General features: G+C 41.8%; 2 protein-coding genes across 2 annotated transcripts; both read left to right on the top strand.

The window, feature by feature from the left end:
• The first annotated feature begins 3,963 nt into the window (after positions 1 to 3,963).
• LOC104158091 (histamine H3 receptor-like) lies at positions 3,964 to 9,126 on the top strand. Its single transcript, XM_009695653.1, has 3 exons — positions 3,964 to 4,210; positions 6,786 to 6,952; positions 8,332 to 9,126. Exons 1-3 carry the CDS (start codon positions 3,964 to 3,966, stop codon positions 9,124 to 9,126), a joined length of 1,209 nt encoding a protein of 402 aa, XP_009693955.1.
• Positions 9,127 to 14,186: 5,060 nt separating this feature from the next.
• Positions 14,187 to 19,112, top strand: HRH4 (histamine receptor H4). Its single transcript, XM_009695652.1, has 3 exons — positions 14,187 to 14,433; positions 17,078 to 17,244; positions 18,327 to 19,112. The coding sequence occupies exons 1-3, from the start codon at positions 14,187 to 14,189 to the stop codon at positions 19,110 to 19,112; spliced, it is 1,200 nt and encodes a 399-aa protein (XP_009693954.1).
• The last annotated feature ends 719 nt before the right edge of the window (positions 19,113 to 19,831 follow it).

Raw genomic sequence — 19,831 nt, 5'->3', positions numbered from 1 at the left:
GCCTCCTCTGGACTTGCTCCAACAGGTCCATGTCCTTCTTGTGCTGAGGACCCCAGAGCTGAAGGCAGTACTGCAGGGGGGTCTCACCAGAACGGAGCAGAGGGGCAGAATCCCCTCCCTCGCCCTGCTGGTCACGCTGCTTGGGATGCAGCCCAGGACACGGTTGGCTTTCTGGGCTACCAGCGCTCATTGCCGGGTCATGTTGAACTTCTCGTGAACCAGCATCCCCAAGTCCTTCTCCGGGCTGCTCTCAATCCATTCTCCGCCCAGCCTGTATCTGTGCTTGGGATTGCCCCGACCCGTGTGCAGGACCTTGCACTTGGCCTTGTTGAACTTCATGAGGTTCACAAGCCTGTCCGGGTCCCTCTGGATGGCATCCCTTCCCTCCATCTTATCAACCACACCCCACAGCTTGGTGTCATCGGCAAACTTTCTGAGGGTGCGCTCCATCCCACTGTCTGTGTCGCCAACAAAGATGTTAAACAGTGCTGATCACAATACCGAACCCTGAGGAACACCACTCCACTGATCTCCACTTGGACCTCAAGCCATTGACCGCAACTCTTTGAGCACGACCATCCAGCCAATTCCTTATCCACCCAGTGATCCATCCATCAAATCCATGTTGCTCCAATTTAGAGACAAGGATGTCGTGCGAGACAGTGTCAAATGCTTTGCACAAGCCTTGTCTGCATAGTAAAGGTCTTTTGGTTTCAGCCTTAGCATCTGGACTTGTGACAATAAAATGGCATTCCTCTCAGGGAAGGACACCTGTATAGCACAGTATGTAGTCTTGCACTTTTTGGATCATACAAGTATTTCTTGTTCATAGTTTGTCTGTCTTATGGATAGTGTCTTTTAAAGTGAAAAATTTGCATTCACTTCCAGTACCTTATTGACTTAAGTATTCCAAAGTTTCTTTGCTTTTATGAACGTTTGAAATTGTAAGCAATTACTTAATATGCAAGGCAGGTGACTTGCAAGAAGTTCTGCTGCAGCTGCCCGAGATGCAATTCCGTTCATGGTAAGGCATGCTCTTTTTCCGAAGAGCATCCTTTAAGCTTTGAAAGGTCAGAATCAACAAGTGATTGTGAAGGTCTGAACTTTGGGGCGTTCAGTCTGAGGTATGTGAAAGCTAGGTGTCTGATTCTTCTTTTTTTTTTTTTTTTGTTACTGTTTGTTTGTTTTTTCAGAAAATGCTGATCCTTATCACCAAGAATCTCATGTTTCAGTGTTGTGTGTTGGCAAAAACTGAAACCCCTAAAGGAGGAGAAAGGTTGTTGATGACCACTTGCTGCGTAAATGAAATGGACCATATAGGTTGTCCAATCAGTGAGCAAAATGAATCCCCTATCCCTTAAAAGAGCTGGAAACAGACTGCCAAAGTGGAAATATGTTTGTATTTTTACACTATTTCTTTCAGAGAGAATGTGAAGTGCTGGCTAGCTGTCTTGTGGTCGCTTTTGGTTAGAGAAGTTGCATTCTCTTCCTATCTTTCTTTGTAAGCATTTCCTAAGTTTAAACTTCCTTTATTCTGAGAACAGGTTTTCATGTGGCCTTCCAGAAGAGTTTTGCAACACAGAATTTTGCCATTTTCTTCAAGAGCGATGCCTTGGTATACCTCATGGCCTAAAGAACCGGTGATTCTTGCTCGTTGGTATTAACTATGCTTCAAGGGAGCAGTATCCCATCACTTAATTGAATACAATTGTTTCTGCTTTGTTATTCAGAAAATGTTAAAGCAGCAGTGGTCGTTATGTGTCAGGTTCAAAAATTTTGCACTGGTGCAGCAGTTGAAGTTCTTGAGATGTCAGTGGTGGTTTCACAGTGGGACTGGTAACCAAAGGGCACAAATATTCTGCGTGTAGAGCAGAGCAGCAGCAGACACATGGAATATATTTTGATCCTCACATTTTCATCATTGCCTAGAATGCATTTGGCTTGTTAACAAAGAAATCAGGAACCTAAATTCTTTAGAAACTGGGCTATAAAGCGTTTTGTTTCCCTTAGTGGAGAACAGAGGTCCCCCGTAATCTGAGAAAGAAAACAAGTCAGCCTACTCTTATAAGCAGCTGGCTTGCTTCCTAGGTCACTTATGCCCTGAGGCTATAAGCCATTGCTCCAAAAAATGCAATGCAGATATCTTTAAAAAAAAAAGAGGAAAAAAAAAAGAAATAATTAAAAAAAGGAATTCTCCTTCATAATACTTGTGGAAGTTGCAGGTTCCTGCGGTCTAACCTTGGACAGACAGACCGGTATCTCTCGTGAAGTTTGGGTGTGCTGAAGTACCTGCTTGTGAAGTATGGTATTCTGAAGCCAGTGCTGATGAGCAGACTGGAAGTACTGACATCTTTTGTCTCTGAACTATAGTATTTTTAGATTGATTTTCCTAAACAGGTGACTGTTTAGAAGATGTAGTGAAAATAAAATGATTGAATGTCACTTCTCCTACCATATTGGCACCTTGAGCCACAAATCACTGGAGGCATGGGGAGCACATCAGCTGTGCATTTTGCCGTGTTCTTACACGCTTCCTTAGGCTGCAGGCAGTTGAGGCAAACAGAACACAGACTTGTCCGAACCCTTCATTTAACCTCACATTTGTTCACCACTTTATTTTTTCTTTTGAACTGCATAATAGCTTGGACCTCAAAAACTTCATGTAGATCTGCTTCAGTGTTGCTAGCAGATGAAAGGCTACTGGTATTACGTAGTAGTTGCTGACAAAGTGTGTTTTCTACATTTCCGGCACTAGCTGGAAATGAAACAAAGCTTAAAGCAGCAATGGACATGCGTGCTGTGAAGATATTTGTATGGATAATAAAGTTTTACATTTTTTGTACTGCTGCCATTCAAACATTTAGTAAAAGCACTTGGCAAATGCTAATGAATTTGTTCCTACAACAGAAGCACAGATATGACAGCCACCATTTTTCAAATTTAAGTATCTAAAATTAGACACCAAAGTGTTTTTAGAACCCATAATAAAAATGATTGCATTTTTACAACTGTAGAATACTCACAGCTCTCTGCAAGTGGCGTCATTACTCATACAAAATATAGGCACTTGTGGAAGACACACAATTTCTCCCACCAGTGTGAAAAGAAAAGCCTCGCACCATTAAAGTTAATTGCCAAGCTCTCATTCATGTTCAGGGAGTCAGTATTTCGATCCTTGGTTCTGAGACAACAGCAGCTGATGCTATGTCACTAGAGCTGCCGCTGAAAGTTTTGAAACTGATTTCAGTGGGAGTTTTGCAACTGATCTCTGACAGTTGGACCATTACTGGTTAACTGCCCTGGTAAGTAATTGTATATATGCACATTTACAGCCTATCAGTTTTCAGCCCTAGGGTCCACAGAAAGAGAAGCAACAACGAAGCTGACCATGCCTTTGGTCAACAAAAACTTATAACATGATGGAGAGGGACCACAGACTTGCTGAAATGCAATGACACTGGATAAACAACAATGAAATTAGAAAGTAATTTAAATTCTCATAAGGATATGTACCCAAGATTAAGAAAAAAATTCTAGAAAAAGTTGCTGTCTATAATGCTATAGACATGCTAGCAAGCAAAACACTTCTGCAAGAGAGGGAACGACAGAGGGAGGGAGGAAGGGAGGAAAGCAAGAGAGAATCTCAAATCAGCCCTCCGGACCTCCACAGATAAGGATCAGATTGCAGAAAGAAGAACTTGCATTTGAAAATACGAGCTTGGAAAAACTGCCTGTTTCTTACTGGTAACTCTTCTGGAGATATACATGGTTTAAAAAATCTTTGGAAAACTAGATTTATCTAGCATCAGATTGTTTTAATTTTTTACTTTCCTGAGTCAATTTTTTTAAATGTTTATTGGATTTTTGGCTTATCCTGTTTATACTCCTTATGAGTCTCAACCTTTTGGATAACTCTGCCAGACGCGACTTTCTTCCCAGACCGAACTGCCCTGGGTACACAACATGCACAGCAGCACTGCCGAAACTCCACACACGGCTGGAACGGGCAATGAGACTTCGTCCACGCAGTCACCGAGCTCCGAGTTTTCCCTGGGCGTGTTGGTGCTGCTGGCTTTCCTCATGGTGTTGCTAGCGCTGGTCACCATCCTCGGAAACGTCCTGGTGATCCTTGCTTTCATCATGGACAGAAACCTCAGGCACCGGAGTAACTATTTCTTTCTCAATCTTGCAATTTCTGACTTTGCAGTTGGTAAGTCACAGCCGTGGAGGCAGGTAATATTTGTTTCCTAGGAATCTTAGGAGAAGCAATGGGTTTTACTTTCTGGGTGGTTTCTTCTGAGAGAGCTATTTCCCAGCTGTGTGTCTAGGGGAAGGGTAGGGAATGGTGGAACCTGTGTGAAATGTTTTAGCAGTCTTGTTATTTTTCAGAAAGAATTGGATCCTTTGTCAGGTAGACAGGCAATGTTTAATGTTACTGCTTCAGGAAAAAATACTACTGTGCGTGAGTCTAGGTGGAATAACAACGAATGGCATTTGTTTGTGAGGAGCCTTGACTAAAGTCTAGATAGTCAAATTGAATACAGCATATATTGTCTGGCAGATTGTGCATATGTGGTTGATACCTTCTATTTTAATCTGCTCTCACACAATACAGGTCACGACCTGAAGTTTGTAACTAAACAGCGATGCACAGTATTTTTAAACGTTTTGCTGTGCATGCTTTATGTGCAGTCATACCTTAGTAACATGTCTTTGTATAGGTAAATAAAAATAACAAATCAAACAGTTTCTAAGAAGTTTGATGTTATACATAGGGACACATTATATTTTGAAACTTGTATTGAGAAGTACAGTTAAAATGCAAGTGGGATGTGCAATTGGAGATTGAGGTATTGCAATATTCTGTGAAGTGTTGAGTGTCTCTCTTAAAAGTCTTGGTTAAATTACAGAGTATGCAGAAGGGTGGTTTTAAACAGGTATGGCTATTTCATGAAATGTATATTCCGACTTGTCATGTCACAACAAAATCTTTTTAAACTGTTTTTATTCTACTTTTACCTACGCATTTAAAGATACTGAAAGAACAGAAGAAACTCTTCTTAAAATTTATTGCCAGTGTCAGAAGTTCTACTGGGGCTTCTAATAGTTTGGTCCTCGTGATGTCCAGCTCTGTGTGTATAACGTTTTGATCCCTTCCCCCATATGCTTGATGTCTTCTTCCAGCTTGTAGCTGCCTTGTGCTGCAGAGCTCTTGCTGCCTGCTCTCCGGCTATGGTACACAGGAAAAAACCACAGCAGTGACCAGAAAACCCGTCGGCAGAGTGGTGTTCTGTCATCTGGCTCACACTCTAGCGCTATATTGAACAAAGACCAGCATCTAGCTGTGAATTACAAAGTAAATAATGTCCTCTAGCAGAGAAGGAAGTGGAGCTTACTTGACATTACTTGACTTTCATAAATTTTTATTTTGTGTACTATGTTTACCTGAATATCTAGTTTTTCATTCTGAATTTGATGAAAAGCTTTGCATACTTTAGAGTCAAACTGATTTGTATTTCTGTAGGTACATAATTTAGATTCAGGATATACCTAAACTATCCTTAATTTCTGCTTGATCCTAATTGCTAAAAGCACACACTTTCATGCTTGCAGAGCCCTTTGCTTATTCTTTTAATATATTTGATCTATCTGATTTAGACCTTCAACAACTTTTGCTTTATCTCTGTGCTTCTGGATTTGAATAGAGAAATCTCAATTCTTAGTAGAGGGAAAGTAACAGGAATTGTAAGATTTTTAGGGGAATGGAAACTCTCAAGATACACTTCAGTACCTGTTACAGGAGTACACACTATTATCAAGTAAATCTAAAGTTGAAATAATACCCTTTTTCCCCCCTGTGAATGTTAAAATCTATAATGTAACCTTTTGCTCGAAAGAGCAAGTGTTAGTTGCTCTGTAGACGCAGTGATTCCATTTCATTGCAGCGTTGATGCTGCTCACTGCATTTCTGCATCATAGCAAGCTACACCGTTAGTGCTCCAGCCTCGCAAGGCTGCGTTGTGACTGCGTGTGTGGTGTGATCACCTAGAAATTCATTAAAATGAGATCATATTGGCGCTTTCACAACATTTGGGTTTAACAGCCTAAATTTAGATAGCCATGGGTGTGGGTCACTCATGTAGGTTCCCATCGCTTGGTGTGTGCCCATAGATAATACCCTGTCAGCTCACCACTGAGAAGTGGTTATGATCAACAGTTATGATGAGAAGAAATGTTAGACTGGGTGTACTTAATTAACTGTGCAGTTTTTGTCAGTCCTTTAAACATGTGGTTTTAAAGATTAGTCTGAAGTTCATATTGTATTCCTATAAAAGTTACTTCTGGAGCACTTTCAGAGACTGTATCATACTTCTAAGAGGACAGAAGCATGGCAATTAGATAATTTATTGTAGAAAACAGTAAATTATGTTGGGGAGGAAGATGGGTTTTGTTTGCTTTAATTTCAGTAGTTAATACAGAATAGTGTTTACTTCAGAAGGTAAAAAATTCAGCTGCTCCTTCCTTTGGAAGGTGATATAAACAGGAGAAGTAATAAAGGTACACAATAAACACGGTACACCTTTCAGAAAGGTATTAATTATTAGAATGCTACTGGTGCCTAGTTTGTAGTAAAGTGTTCACTGGTTGCATGCGAATACAAAGCCTTCTACATGGCAATTCCCGTCAGTATTGTGCTTTTATCAGATACCGTGGAAATATTTCTATGCTTTCACAAGCGCTGCCGGCAGTGCTGACTGATGTGTGCGTTTGGTTTGTTTCCATAGGTGTGTTCTGTATGCCTCTGTACATCCCTTACGCCCTGACAGGGACGTGGCACTTGGGAAGAGGCGTCTGCAAGCTCTGGCTGGTTATGGATTATCTCCTGTGCACAGCATCAGTGTTTAGCATCGTCCTTATCAGCTACGACCGTTTCTTGTCAGTTACTAAAGCTGTAAGAAGAACATTTCTAATTATTGCTTTATATATATTGAGATTTCTATAAATCTCAGTGTTTGCAGTTAATACTAGAAGCTAAATCATCCTTCATCATTGTTCCATTTTTTTTTTCTGGAGACACGTTGATGCTTCAGTGTTGCCTGCAGCCTTAGAGATAGGACAATGCCTTGCCTATGATTTCAATGTTTCCCTTCTTCCGCCTGGATTAAAACTTATTTAATTACACTACAGAGGAGGTGGGAAGGACAAAGTAGGAAAGGGGCAGCAGGAGTGTGGAGAACTTGGGCTTTGGTCATTAGAAGAGTGGTAGTGAAAACTAAGTTGAGTGAAGGACGTGCTTTGGCTTGGGATAAATTTTAAAAGAAAAAGAGGGTATGGTGAGAGATGTGGGATGGACTGATGGAAGATCAGATGAGGATCTGCGTTACCTCAGGGGGTGATTGACAACTGCTGCCAGCGAGCAGTTGGGTGGAAACTAATCCCTTGAAGCAAAAAGAAGAATAAATCAAAATATGCGAAGAGATAAGAGGTGTTTCTTGGGTATTATCATTCTTCTGCTTCAGAAGATATCTGAGGAATCCAGTGGTAAATATTATCATTCCCTATTTCTAAGCTCTACTTGGTGTTTGGCACGCTGAGCTATTACAAGGGCGGTTTTAACTCTTGTATTTCCTAACTTTGGATGACATGATTTTAATTCTTAATATTTTTTTGAAAGATAGATATTTGTGGCTAGAGAGTAGAATAAATTAACGCAGTCTGGGTAGACATAAAACCATCAAGATTTGCAGTAATGCAATGAGCTGTTTCCAAGGTAAAGTGAGTGTTAAACCAGAATGTTTCAATAAAGTAAGGATTGTTAAAACGGATGTGTGGGGTAGATTTTTCTGCTATGGCAAGAGGAAACAGTATTAAAAATTACATTGTCTGGTGTTTGCAGTCTCATGTGGCAACCTGTCTAATACAGAAGGCTTCTACTTTTGCCTGCGCAGGAAGGAAGTCCCACAGCTGCTTTCACTCTTCTCTGAGCGTCGGCATTTCATGAGTCGTAAACTGATTCTTTATTGCTACCTTACTGCAGTGGCGATGAAAACAAGCCATGTCCTTTCACACCTGGAAGCCAAACAGTAGTTTAGCCATCATAATTTCAGCTCCTCTCCAATCTCAAGCATGAAAATGAATCACAGAGCAACAGTATTTGATGAGCAAGACTAACAGAGAGTTTCAGGACCACCTAAGCAAGACTAACAGAGATTTTCAGGACCTCCTAAGTGAAGATGAACAAATATTATATTTGACCTGCTTACTTATTTTTTTTGAAATAGTTGTTCCAAAATGTTGTCTGAATACATGACAGGTCCTTTTCCTTCACAGGTATCTTACAGAGCCCAGCAGGGAATAACATCCAACCCTGTTGTCAAGATGGTGGCCATCTGGGTCTTTGCCTTCCTCCTCTACGGCCCGGCAATCCTCTTTTGGGAGCACGTGGCCGGACACAGCGTGGTAGCAGCGGATCAGTGCTACGCTGAGTTCTTCGACAACTGGTACTTCCTCCTGTGCGCATCCACCCTGGAGTTCTTTGTGCCGCTGCTTTCGGTGACCTACTTCAACGTGCACATCTTCCACAACATCCAGAGACGCCAGCGGCACAGCAGCACTCAGGACTGTGAGCCTCCAAGGAGCAGCAGCCTGTCCTGGAGATTTTGCCTCTTGCCAAGGCCAGGAGCATCTTCTCCTTCGTCAGAAGCAGAGGACAGTGTTTCATCATTAACGAGGTCGTGGAGACCAGCAGTGATGGCTAACTGTCCACCTCCAACACAAACCAGTCCCACAGCTCTCAAAAAGGACTTTTCTGTTTCTTTCCGTTCAAGGACTGGGTCAAAACTGCAGCGGGACAAGAAAATAGCAAAGTCACTTGCCATAATCGTATGTGTCTTTGCCTTTTGCTGGGCCCCATACACTTTGCTAATGATTATTCGTGGGGCCTGCCAAGGAAAGTGCATCCATAATTCCTTGTATGAAATAACCTTTTGGCTTTTGTGGATCAATTCCTCTCTGAATCCATTTCTTTACCCTCTCTGTCATATGAGGTTTCGAATGGCTTTCATGAAAATAATATGTCCCCAAAAGTTTGTAACATTGAGATCACGTAACACACCTTCTTTTTAGAGAGTTAAAACAAATGACTTACAGATAAGGTTCCTTTCTTATTGAGTGCTATTTTTCATATGGATTGTCAACAGACAGAGAGAAAAAAACTTTTGTTTCCTAATGGCATTGGTTGAGTGCAGCAGAGGTATGTATTTGCCCTGATTTTGCTAGTTTTCAGGATCTTGTTTTTGTGTTTTGCTGGCATGATGCCAGGTTAAACGCCATCTAATGTATTGAAAAGAATAGCAAGTTTTGCTGGATGTCCTTGTTTTGTGGGTTCAAGGTATTTTTTTTTTGAAAACTTTTTTTTTTTTATATAGAGCTGGTACTATAAAAGAACTCTTCTATAAATATCTCCATAGAGGTTCATTTGAGGGAGATACCTGTTTGTGTATGTGTTGTGTTAAACTTTAGGTCCTATTTTTGAACCTAAAGCTATCAGTGAAGAAGTAGTTCTGCTACATTTTTGAAAGGTTGTATAAATACTCACAGAAGCAGTATAATTTAATTTTAAAAACTTACGAATATAAGATAGTCATCATAACTCCCACAGTGAGCAATATGCAAGTGAATGGACTGCGTAATCCAGCATATCTCTCCTTTTCTAATTTTAATATAGTCCATACCTGGTGTTACAGGACACAATACACATAAGTTAGTAATTCTGGATGATTGTCAGAGAATGAAAGTTTCCATGGTAATGGAATTTTGAGATTGGTTATCAAAATTGTCACAGGCATAAATGGGTTGTTACTCTTTTCACCAGTACTGTCTTTTCTCCTGACAGTGGCTGCCTTTGTGGTCATGCTTAAACAATATTTAGTGCCAGACTCATGCACTGTTTGATTACCTAAAAGATAGGCCAGGCTTGCGCACATGATCACTTTCCTGTTGAATTAGCAGAGCAAGCAATACAAAGTTCATACCGGATTTATGATTTTGGCTGGCTGTGCAAGAATAGACAATACCCTCTTGGGTGTAAAGCTTTGTGAGTGCAAAGATATTCCATCAAAATGTCTGGAACAAATTTGAACTGACAGAGTGATTTTTATACTACATCAGTTCTTTTTGTCCTGTTACTGTGACGTTATATGGATTTTCTCTGCCACTGAACCAGTATCAAACTGGATTTTTTCTATCACTGAACAAGGGCTATATTGTCTGCTTGAGAATGGGATTCATATGCAGTGCTGAAAGGAGTGGGTAGGTGTGTTGGAGAAGGCAATGGAGCTTGATTATAACCCATTCCGTTATCTTCCACCATTCGTTCTCGTTACGGTTCCTTGCCTCACATGGGTAAGTGTTACGGACTGTGAGCCTGATTGCTAAGAGAGAGCGAGCTTCAGGAGGAGGTCGTTGATTCAGCACGGCTGTTTTGACTGTCATGAGCTAAAGTGCTGGCATAGATTTTGTGGGGTTTGATTTTCTGTGCGGCTTAAAAAAACCAAATACACACACAATTTAAAACATTTATAGAACAACTGGTGTACTAAATAAACATCTCTTAAACAGAGGAACTGTAGGTAGGCCCAATATGGGAAAGTGTTTGAGTTGTCTGCTTTTCTACCCCTATGCTTTCAGTATAAAAATTCGGTTTGCATTTTGTGATTAAAGAAAGTGTTGTTTACTTTGCAAAAATGGCCTACAAAATTATAGGCTAGGTAAACTGTATCCACATTTTGCAGTACTGGAAAACTAGTTTGTCAGGGACCACAATGTGCAGCAAATTTGAAACAACATAGAGTAGTAAAGCTACTAGAGGTCAATGTTTTTGATGTTCCATATGACACCCACAGTGTCCAAACTGTTTTGTCACACCACTCCTGTATATTTGAAGATTTTGTTGTATTTTTCTAATTGTTGAAAATTTTGCTCAGTGCTCCCAGGGTAAGTCAAGCACTTAGTTGCTGTGCTCACAGCATCAAAGCTGTCTTGGTCAAGGTGGCATCCTAAGACTTCTCCCTGTTGGACATTTTGCAGGGTTATGGTAAGATACTTACTCAGCATTTGTTCTTGGGCGTACCTTTCACGCACTGACACAGATGGACTTTGCTTGCCAAAGTGATTTCTAAGCCAAGCCTCTCTATCCACTCACTCATCCAGTTCACCATTTCATGTCCTTGAATTTTCTTCTGTCTTTGCAGGTTTCCAACAGGTCTTGTAAATACACGGTGACAGTAGGCACATGACTCTGTGAGATTCAACTCAAACCACAAGAGTGTTTTTCTAACGTGACCCTCTCAGGTCTTAAAAAAACCCCACAAACCAAATAAAACATACACGTTGGAAGAAATTAGGTTATCTTTTGTATATATGTTTGTTTGTTTATTTCTGGATGAGTATTTAACTCTAATGTCTGTCTCCTTTATGTTAGGCTATGGTTTTCCTCCACAGGAAGGAAGGAAGGAGAGACCACATAGGTTTCTCACTCAGCCTCGTGAAAGACTATGATTAAAACTTCAACATTTGATTTACTCCCTATTTTTTAAAAACGAATGACTACTCTCCCGTTGTCCACTAGTCTAGTCGTTTTATCAAAGAAGACAAACAGGTTGCTCAGACATGATTTACTCTTGGTAAACTCATGGTGACTGTTCCCAGTCATCTTTTGCTCCCTCAAGTTCTCAGAAATGCCTTCCAAGAGAACTTGCTCCATTGTTTTCCCAGGGACCAAAGAGAGGCTGACTGTTTGTCCTTGGGGCATCATTTGAAGATGGTTGCAACATTTGCCTTTCTTCAGTTGTTGGGAACCTTTCTTCATCTCCATGACCTTTCGAAGAGGATAGAAAGTGGCCTTGCAAGGATGGTAGCTGGTTCTCTCAGCAGCCTTGGGTGCAGCCCATTGGGTCCCATGGGCTCTTACGGGTCAAGTCCTCTCAAGTAATCCCTGCCTTATTCTCACCTGCTCCTGACAGGTCTCCTCCTTGAACTCATTCACTAAACATGGAGGAGAAAGAGACCTAGCTAGTGAAGAATGAAGTGAAGAAAGCATTGGGTACCTCAGCCTTAACTGCATCTGCTGTCACTGGATCACTGGCCCCATTTAGCAAAGTGCCTACATTTTTCTTATTCCGCATTTTACCGTTAACAGGGTGGCTGAAGTTCTTCATGTTGTCCTTGATGTCCTTCACAAGCATCAACTCTAGGTGAGCTTTGGTTTTCTGAACATCATCCTTCTGTGGCCAGGCAACGTTTCTAAATTCTTCCTTTGTACCCTGTGCCTGCTTCAAACTCCTCCATGCTGCTTTTTTTGCACTGTAGTTCTCCTGGTTAGACAGTGTCCTGATACGTCTGCTTGTTTTCTGGAGAATTGGGATGGACTTTTCTTGTGCATGGAGGCTGCTGTCCTTCAAGGCCTGCAGGTTCCCTGAGCTTCTTTGCACTTCAGAGCTGCCTCCCATGGGATCCCACTTAGCGCTTTCCTAAATAAACCGAAGTCTGCTCACCTGAAGTCCATGGTTTGTACTGCTACTCTCCTTCCTCACCCTTTTTAGGATCTTGAACTCTGCTACCTGCTGGTCACTACAGCCGAGGCTGCCATTGATCACACATCCCTAACCAGCTCCTCTTTACCAATGACCAGCTAATCTAGCTGTGTGTCACCCTCCTTGGCCCATTCAGTACTTGTATCAGAAAGTTCTCCCCAACACCCTCCAGGAATCTTGTTGACTGCTTGTACCTTCAAAGGTTGGACTTGATGATCCCAGAGGTCTCTTCCAACCAAATTGGTTCTGTGACACCTGCTGTGTTGCCCTCCCAGCAGATGTCATGAGCACTGAAGTCCTACACAAGAAACAGGGTCTGTGATCCAGAGCCTTCCTTCACTTGCTTAAAGAAGCCTTCCTCACCTGCCTCACCTTGATCGGGGTGCTCTGCAACACCCCCCTGCCGCTATGTCACCCATGTCACGGGTTTTGTGACTGTTCTAGTTCCTCCTCTGTGTTTCCCAGGCTGCATTTGTGCACATGCACCCCAGGCAAACACAAAATTTTTGCCACATTTTATCATTCTTGAGGTCTCCTCCGTTCCTGTTGCCTTACACCTTTTGCTTTAATTACTCTTTACACCACATTTCCCTTTGTTCCCCACATCTTCTCCACCTTCTCTTTCCTTGTTTCTTGCCCTACGTCTCCTCGAGCACCCAGCATTGCGGCCGCAGTCTGAAAAGCCGGTTGCAGGATGTGCCATGGGGCTGCGGAGCCGGTGAGTTGCAGGCATGAGTCACAGCCACGGTCTGCCAACTTCCACGCACTCTTACCGAAATAAATGAAATTGTGATGAGGAAAGGGTATGCCTTCTCACATCTGCAAAGGGCTAAGGGTTTGGCACTTTACGGAGTGGAAGCTTACCTGGAATTACTTCGGAAGGGGAGGATTAGATGGACCATGCTTATAAAATCCTCCAAAGTCCAGGTATTTGGTTTGGTGTGCCCAGGGCTAGACTTGCTTCTGATCAGGATGATCTGAAAAGGTATTGTTGATACTTCTCCTGTGTATAACTGAATTTTAAATGCTCTCTAACCAGCAGCATTAAGAAACACACATTTGTTCATGAATGTAAAATTTAGCAAGTGGTATAGCAGCAAGTGCAACAGTGCCTACATTTTACTGTAAGAGAAATGGAAGTGTAATAATTTAAATTCTGTTGACCACTGGGGAAGTGAAAATGAGATCTGTTTTTAGCTTCAGCAGAATTCGATGTGTAAAAATGCTTACACAACACTAATATGCAAACTGCTTGACTGTGAAAAGAGTTGTTTTCAGACTAACTTTTCTGACCTCAGTAGATAAGGATCAGCGTTCAGGAGAGACAGATAATTTATTTTAAAGCGTGCACTTACTGCTGCTTATGAGGTGTCTTTTTTATAGATTTTGTTTTCAGGACAATAGGTTTATTCAGATCAAGGAACATTAGAGACTCCAGGCCTTGAAGTCTTCTGTTCTGTTCTTTTGATACTGTGAATTTTTTTTGGATGTGTCAGTATTCAGCCCAGCCTGTTAATAGACTTGTCTCAACCTTTTGGATAACTCTGCCAGACGCGACTTTCTTCCCAGACCGAACTGCCCTGGGTACACAACATGCACAGCAGCACTGCCGAAACTCCACACACGGCTGGAACGGGCAATGAGACTTCGTCCACGCAGTCACCGAGCTCCGAGTTTTCCCTGGGCGTGTTGGTGCTGCTGGCTTTCCTCATGGTGTTGCTAGCGCTGGTCACCATCCTCGGAAACGTCCTGGTGATCCTTGCTTTCATCATGGACAGAAACCTCAGGCACCGGAGTAACTATTTCTTTCTCAATCTTGCAATTTCTGACTTTGCAGTTGGTAAGTCACAGCCGTGGAGGCAGGTAATATTTGTTTCCTAGGAATCTTAGGAGAAGCAATGGTTTTTATTTTCTGGGTGGTTTCTTCTGAGAGAGCTATTTCCCAGCTGTGTGTCTAGGGGAAGGGTAAGGAATGGTGGAACCTGCATGGCATGAAGTGTTTTAACAGTCTATTATGTCTCAAAATACATTATAATGAGAAATGCATCCTTTTTCATATAAATACTTTGAATGTTGCTTCAGGAAAAAGGAGCAACTATTGTATGTGAATACCAACTGAAGGAAAGAGGTTGTTTGCTACAGTTTATGATTGACCTTTGCTCCTTCTGTAAGATTGTTCATCATACACTTCAGAACATATATACTCAGAACCTTATATTTGGCAATGTAACTCTTTTCTTATACAGCTATCTGTGGTACACCAGGTAAATGAATTACTTTTCTACATAGTACAATTGGCTTATGAGTGTATTAGACTACAACAAAATGCTTTGCCACTATGACTTTTACTGGCTTCAACTCAGTGCAGGCTATGGATCAAATGGACTGTTTGATGCCAGCAGCAGCCTGTTGGCATCTCCTGTCTGTTTTCCTTATTACTCCCCTCTTCCCATAGTGTCATTGCAGAAGTGCAGGAGAGTTGGCCCCCGGAGATGCCATGGATCCAGTCCTGGGGGGTGATGCCAGGCGAGGAGGTGGGGGGCATGAACGCCTTGTGCAGCACTCCTTCGGGGTTCAGGCCAGGGAAACAGCCCGTGCAGCAGAGAAAGCCTGACAAAACCATGGTCCTGTGGCAGACATTCAAGCAAACATCTTGATTTGAGGCTAGCAAGGAGGTATTTCTGCACACCAGTGCTTTCTCTTCAGGACAGCCACAGAGACCAGTATTCACCGGAAGGAAATAGCATTCATCGACCTGCTCCACTTCTGGCAATTCCATACCCCCCAAGTGCTGTTCCTTTGGCAGTGCTGTGCAGGGAAGTGTATTAGTTTGGCCTTTAAGATTTTCCTTCATTTATGTCATTTATTAACTGTGGTACCTAACTCTGGGGCTCACCACATAGGGCAGAAACCAAATGATGCATGTGCTGGAGCCTTTGCTTTCCTGCTGCAGGCAGACAATTTGCTACAGCTGCCATTTCATTGCTCAGGTCCTCTGCAAAAGTCTGTTTCTCCTCATATCTTACAGTTTAGTTGAGAGATTTAAATATCTGCCTTCTACATCTCTTCTTGTTTGTGGCTGATACCTCGTGGAATCTTAAATCAGCCAAGAGAAAATGATTGGTATCAGTATTATGTTGCCTATAGACCATGTAAGTCTACGACTTTGTCTCTGGGATCAGTCAGAAAATGTTTTATATTCTGAAGCTGCTGTGGTATTTTTTTAATTTCTTAGAAGTCTGGAATCTTTCCAGGCATGTGACTCATGTCTTTTGCATCCACTAATTCATAAAAGTAAGAATAGTTTCAAATATAAATGCTTAAAACCTGGTTCTTGCATCTGTATTTACATTTATAGCTAAAAGCAGTCATCACTTTTTGACACGGTGCCAAACATTGATCCCATTGAAGTTGATGAGAGCAGGAGCTGTCAGCAGCAACCATGAAAAATGAGTATTTTATACAAAAGTGATGCTGCTTGTATTTAAGGTATATGCTAAAACAAGCCATCGGTATTGAAAGCGCTGTGCGCATGTCCCTGTTGATAACAGTCTGTCAGCTCATCGCCCAGAGGTTTATTGTCACTGGGCCACCACATCAGCCTGGATATGATCAGTAACTTCTAAGAGCTTGATGGACATATTAAGAAAAGAATAATCTGAAGAGTTTAAGATGGATCTTGAAGCTGCATATAGTTTTCTATTTGTCTCTGATAGATGAGCATTTTCAGAAACGTAGAATCAGATACTGCACCATACTTTGGAAAGAACATTAGTGGTAAAATGAAGTTGATGGTTTAAAAATAAAACACAAACATGACTTTATTGTAAAAGTACTTCAGTGGAAGCCTTTGTGACAAAAAACAAATGTAAAAACCCAAAAAGTAGTTCTGGAGTTAATTTCAGCTAGAGAACCAGCATGAGATTAAAACACCCCTTAAAAATGGGAAAGGGTTTCACACCTCTGCTGTGCCTGCTCTATCTCTGATAGAAGAGGTTTGGGGATACCACGCAGGTCGTCCAATATATTGTCTCTAACTTACAAATGCTAACCAATCCTACAATAACAACCGACATTAGCAACACCTGTAGATGTGTTTGGGGGAAAACTCTAACCCAGACAGGAGACTAGAGGATGTACAGCCACGAGGTTACACGTCAGAGCACAACCACAGTACATACATGCTGCAGCACTGATTATATACCTTTAGAGACTCTAAGTTGGTTAGACTGCAATTTTCTTCTTCAGCAGGTCCTTCTTTGCTGATTTGCCTTGAGTTTATTCCCAACCATCAGTATATACAAGTACACTAAGATCTAATACATAGAAAGTCACCATCAGATTTCATGAGAATGTATATAAATTACAGATGCACCTTAATAGAGGGGTTTTTTAGCCAAATACCAGAACAGTCTCTCTGCTTCCAGGAGTACAATTTGCAATCCATATGAACTGCGTGGTGTCTCTGTGGTTGCTTTCCATAGGTGTGTTCTGCATGCCTCTCTATATGCCTTACGCCCTGACGGGGAGATGGTACTTGGGAAGAGGCGTCTGCAAGCTCTGGCTGGTTATGGACTACCTCCTGTGCACAGCATCAGTGTTTAACATTGTTCTTATCAGCTACGACCGTTTCCTGTCAGTCACTAAAGCTGTAAGTACCCTGTTTACAGCTTCTCTGATTTTGTCACAAGATGATTGGAGGAATATATTCACCAACCTTTGACACGTTTGTCAGTATAAGCCCCAATTTAATTGAGATAATAGTCCTCAAAAACATGCTGGCATGTGGAAATTATTAGATATTTGCAGCTACATGTGGTGAATATTCTGCACTGAGCATGCTCCAGCCCAGAGCCCGTTAAACAGAACTTTTCTCACAATTTTGCTGCCGCCGGTTGCTGTTGTGCTTGAGGGAAAGAAGGCTGAGAGGTGGAAAGGGTAAGACAGGAGGCTGGTAAAGAGCGGGCAAGGAAAGAGGAAATTCAAAGCCAACTGATTTAATGAGTTAATGACATTAACTCATACCTTTTTTTTTTTTTTTCCAATTGGATATCTAAGCTCCCAGAATTACATATCCACTCTGTCATCTTGTGAAAGGGATGGAGCAGGATGTGAGCTACAATATATCTGTCTGTTCTGCAACATACAGTGGAAAATATGTACTGGCCCCCGAGGCGGGGAAGAAGGAAGAAAAGGGATGATTTTGTGGTTTTATCAGCTAAAGGCTGCATTGCAGAGCTGAAATCTATTCCTACCTCCTCATGAACTGTGCAATAAACAATTTTCTCAAAGGTGGGTGTTAAATTTACACGCCACATTTTCTGTTGACCTCTGTAACGCATATAGTCCTATTTGCTTCTAAAATGCTGTAAAAAGCAGTGTGGTCATCAGTGAATGGGAGTCATGCTCTGAACAACTATAAAATGCTAATTATTCTGGCACTTCAGACCACAGATGTCTCAAACAAGGCATACCAAATTGCTACGTAGTGATGGATGGTCATGTTTTCTCACCTGGACCAGGATCTTAGCATAGTTACGTTAACCTGTAGAGAGACATCCCTGTGTTATGTCATGTCAGCATCAATGAATTAAACACACTTGGGTGAACTTCAGCTGATCAGCATAGCTGCAGCTCTAAATTACTAAGCACTCTGATAAGTTCCTCTTCTGATACTTTTTCTTCCAAAATGTGTCTTTACAGGTGTGACTTTTTTCTTTTTTTCCCTCGCAGGTATCTTACAGAGCTCAGCAGGGAATAACATCCAACCCTGTTGTCAAGATGGTGGCCATCTGGGTCTTTGCCTTCCTCCTCTACGGCCCGGCAATCCTCTTTTGGGAGCACGTGGCCGGACACAGCGTGGTAGCAGCGGATCAGTGCTACGCTGAGTTCTTCGACAACTGGTACTTCCTCCTGTGCGCATCCACCCTGGAGTTCTTTGTGCCGCTGCTTTCGGTGACCTACTTCAACGTGCACATCTTCCACAACATCCAGAGACGCCAGCGGCACAGCAGCACTCAGGACTGTGAGCCTCCAAGGAGCAGCAGCCTGTCCTGGAGATTTTGCCTCTCGCTGAGACTAGGAGTGTTTTCTCCTTCTTCGGATGCAGAGGACAGTGTTTCTTCCTCCATGAGACCAAAGAAAGAGTCTTTGGCAACTGAGAGCTCCTCTCCATCCAGAGGCAATTCTGTAACCCCAGAAAATGAATTCTCTGTTTCTTTATGTACAAGGACCAGGTCAAAACTGCAGCAGGACAAGAAAATAGCAAAGTCGCTTGCCATAATCGTATGTGTCTTTGCCTTTTGCTGGGCCCCATACACTTTGCTAATGATTATTCGTGGGGCCTGCCAAGGAAAGTGCATCCATAATTCCTTGTATGAAATAACCTTTTGGCTTTTGTGGATCAATTCCTCTCTGAATCCATTTCTCTACTCTCTCTGTCATGTTAAATTTCGAATGGCTTTCATGAAAATATTATGTCCCAAAAAGTTTGCAACATTGAGATCAGGCTCTTTTTAGAAGGAAAAAGAAGAAAAAGGCTTAAGAGGAGCTGGATGAGGGATGTAAGTAGCCACAGTCTGAAATTAGAGTTAGTCTCTTCTGGGAGATTAGTCTGGTTAGAAAGCCTAGATAAGCCTCTCATGAAATATGTCCTCCTTCAGACAAACATGCATGCCCAAAGTTTGTGTACTTTTTCCAGCTATTTCAATTGGCCGGTTAAAGTATATTGCGTCTGTCTGACTTTCCCTAGTAGTCTATCCACATTATCTTCATTCTGGTTGTCGAAGATACTGTCTTCAATTGTAGTACAGCTTATCATTGTGTTCACAGGGAGTATTAGTTAGAAACACAGTAAAGGTGGGTATTTGCCATAAGGTCAATAGTATTCTAAAGTTAATATCTTCTCTATTCTATTTCTTTTGAACAGTTTGTACTGCATTCAAAAGCATTTTTTTTCCTTACCATAGAACATCCAGTTAAGTTATGACTTTTGTTGTCAGGCGCATGGCCCTTTCACTAAGGATGTTTGGACATCGGGGGAATAGAGGGACTACTTTTAAAAACTGGAGCGAGGGTGTTTTCTGCAGTAGGGCACTAACCTGCGTACTTGCTCAGATGTAGCAGTAGAGAATTTAGGTGTGTAAAGCATTTATGTGCATCTCCAGCTGTTCTTCAAGAAACAAGCCTTCTACAGCTATAGTTGTGAGAGATCATAGAAAAGAGGAGTATTTCTTCTT

The sequence above is a fragment of the Cariama cristata genome, unplaced genomic scaffold (assembly GCF_000690535.1).
Source record: "Cariama cristata isolate BGI_N322 unplaced genomic scaffold, ASM69053v1 scaffold13202, whole genome shotgun sequence".
NCBI lineage: Eukaryota > Metazoa > Chordata > Aves > Cariamiformes > Cariamidae > Cariama > Cariama cristata.
The sequence above is the reverse complement of the archived record's forward strand: the minus strand, read 5'-3'. Positions and strand labels throughout refer to the sequence as shown.

What these genes read in the sequence shown, in the direction of transcription:
- LOC104158091 (XM_009695653.1), top strand. Translation starts at nt 3,964, where the DNA reads ATGCACAGCAGCACTGCCGAAACTCCACACACGGCTGGAACGGGCAAT. An exon ending in AATTTCTGACTTTGCAGTTG is followed by an intron (nt 4,211 to 6,785) that starts GTAAGTCACAGC and finishes TTGTTTCCATAG; the next exon opens with GTGTGTTCTGTATGCCTCTG. An exon ending in TCTTGTCAGTTACTAAAGCT is followed by an intron (nt 6,953 to 8,331) that starts GTAAGAAGAACA and finishes TTTCCTTCACAG; the next exon opens with GTATCTTACAGAGCCCAGCA.
- HRH4 (XM_009695652.1), top strand. Translation starts at nt 14,187, where the DNA reads ATGCACAGCAGCACTGCCGAAACTCCACACACGGCTGGAACGGGCAAT. An exon ending in AATTTCTGACTTTGCAGTTG is followed by an intron (nt 14,434 to 17,077) that starts GTAAGTCACAGC and finishes TGCTTTCCATAG; the next exon opens with GTGTGTTCTGCATGCCTCTC. An exon ending in TCCTGTCAGTCACTAAAGCT is followed by an intron (nt 17,245 to 18,326) that starts GTAAGTACCCTG and finishes TTTCCCTCGCAG; the next exon opens with GTATCTTACAGAGCTCAGCA.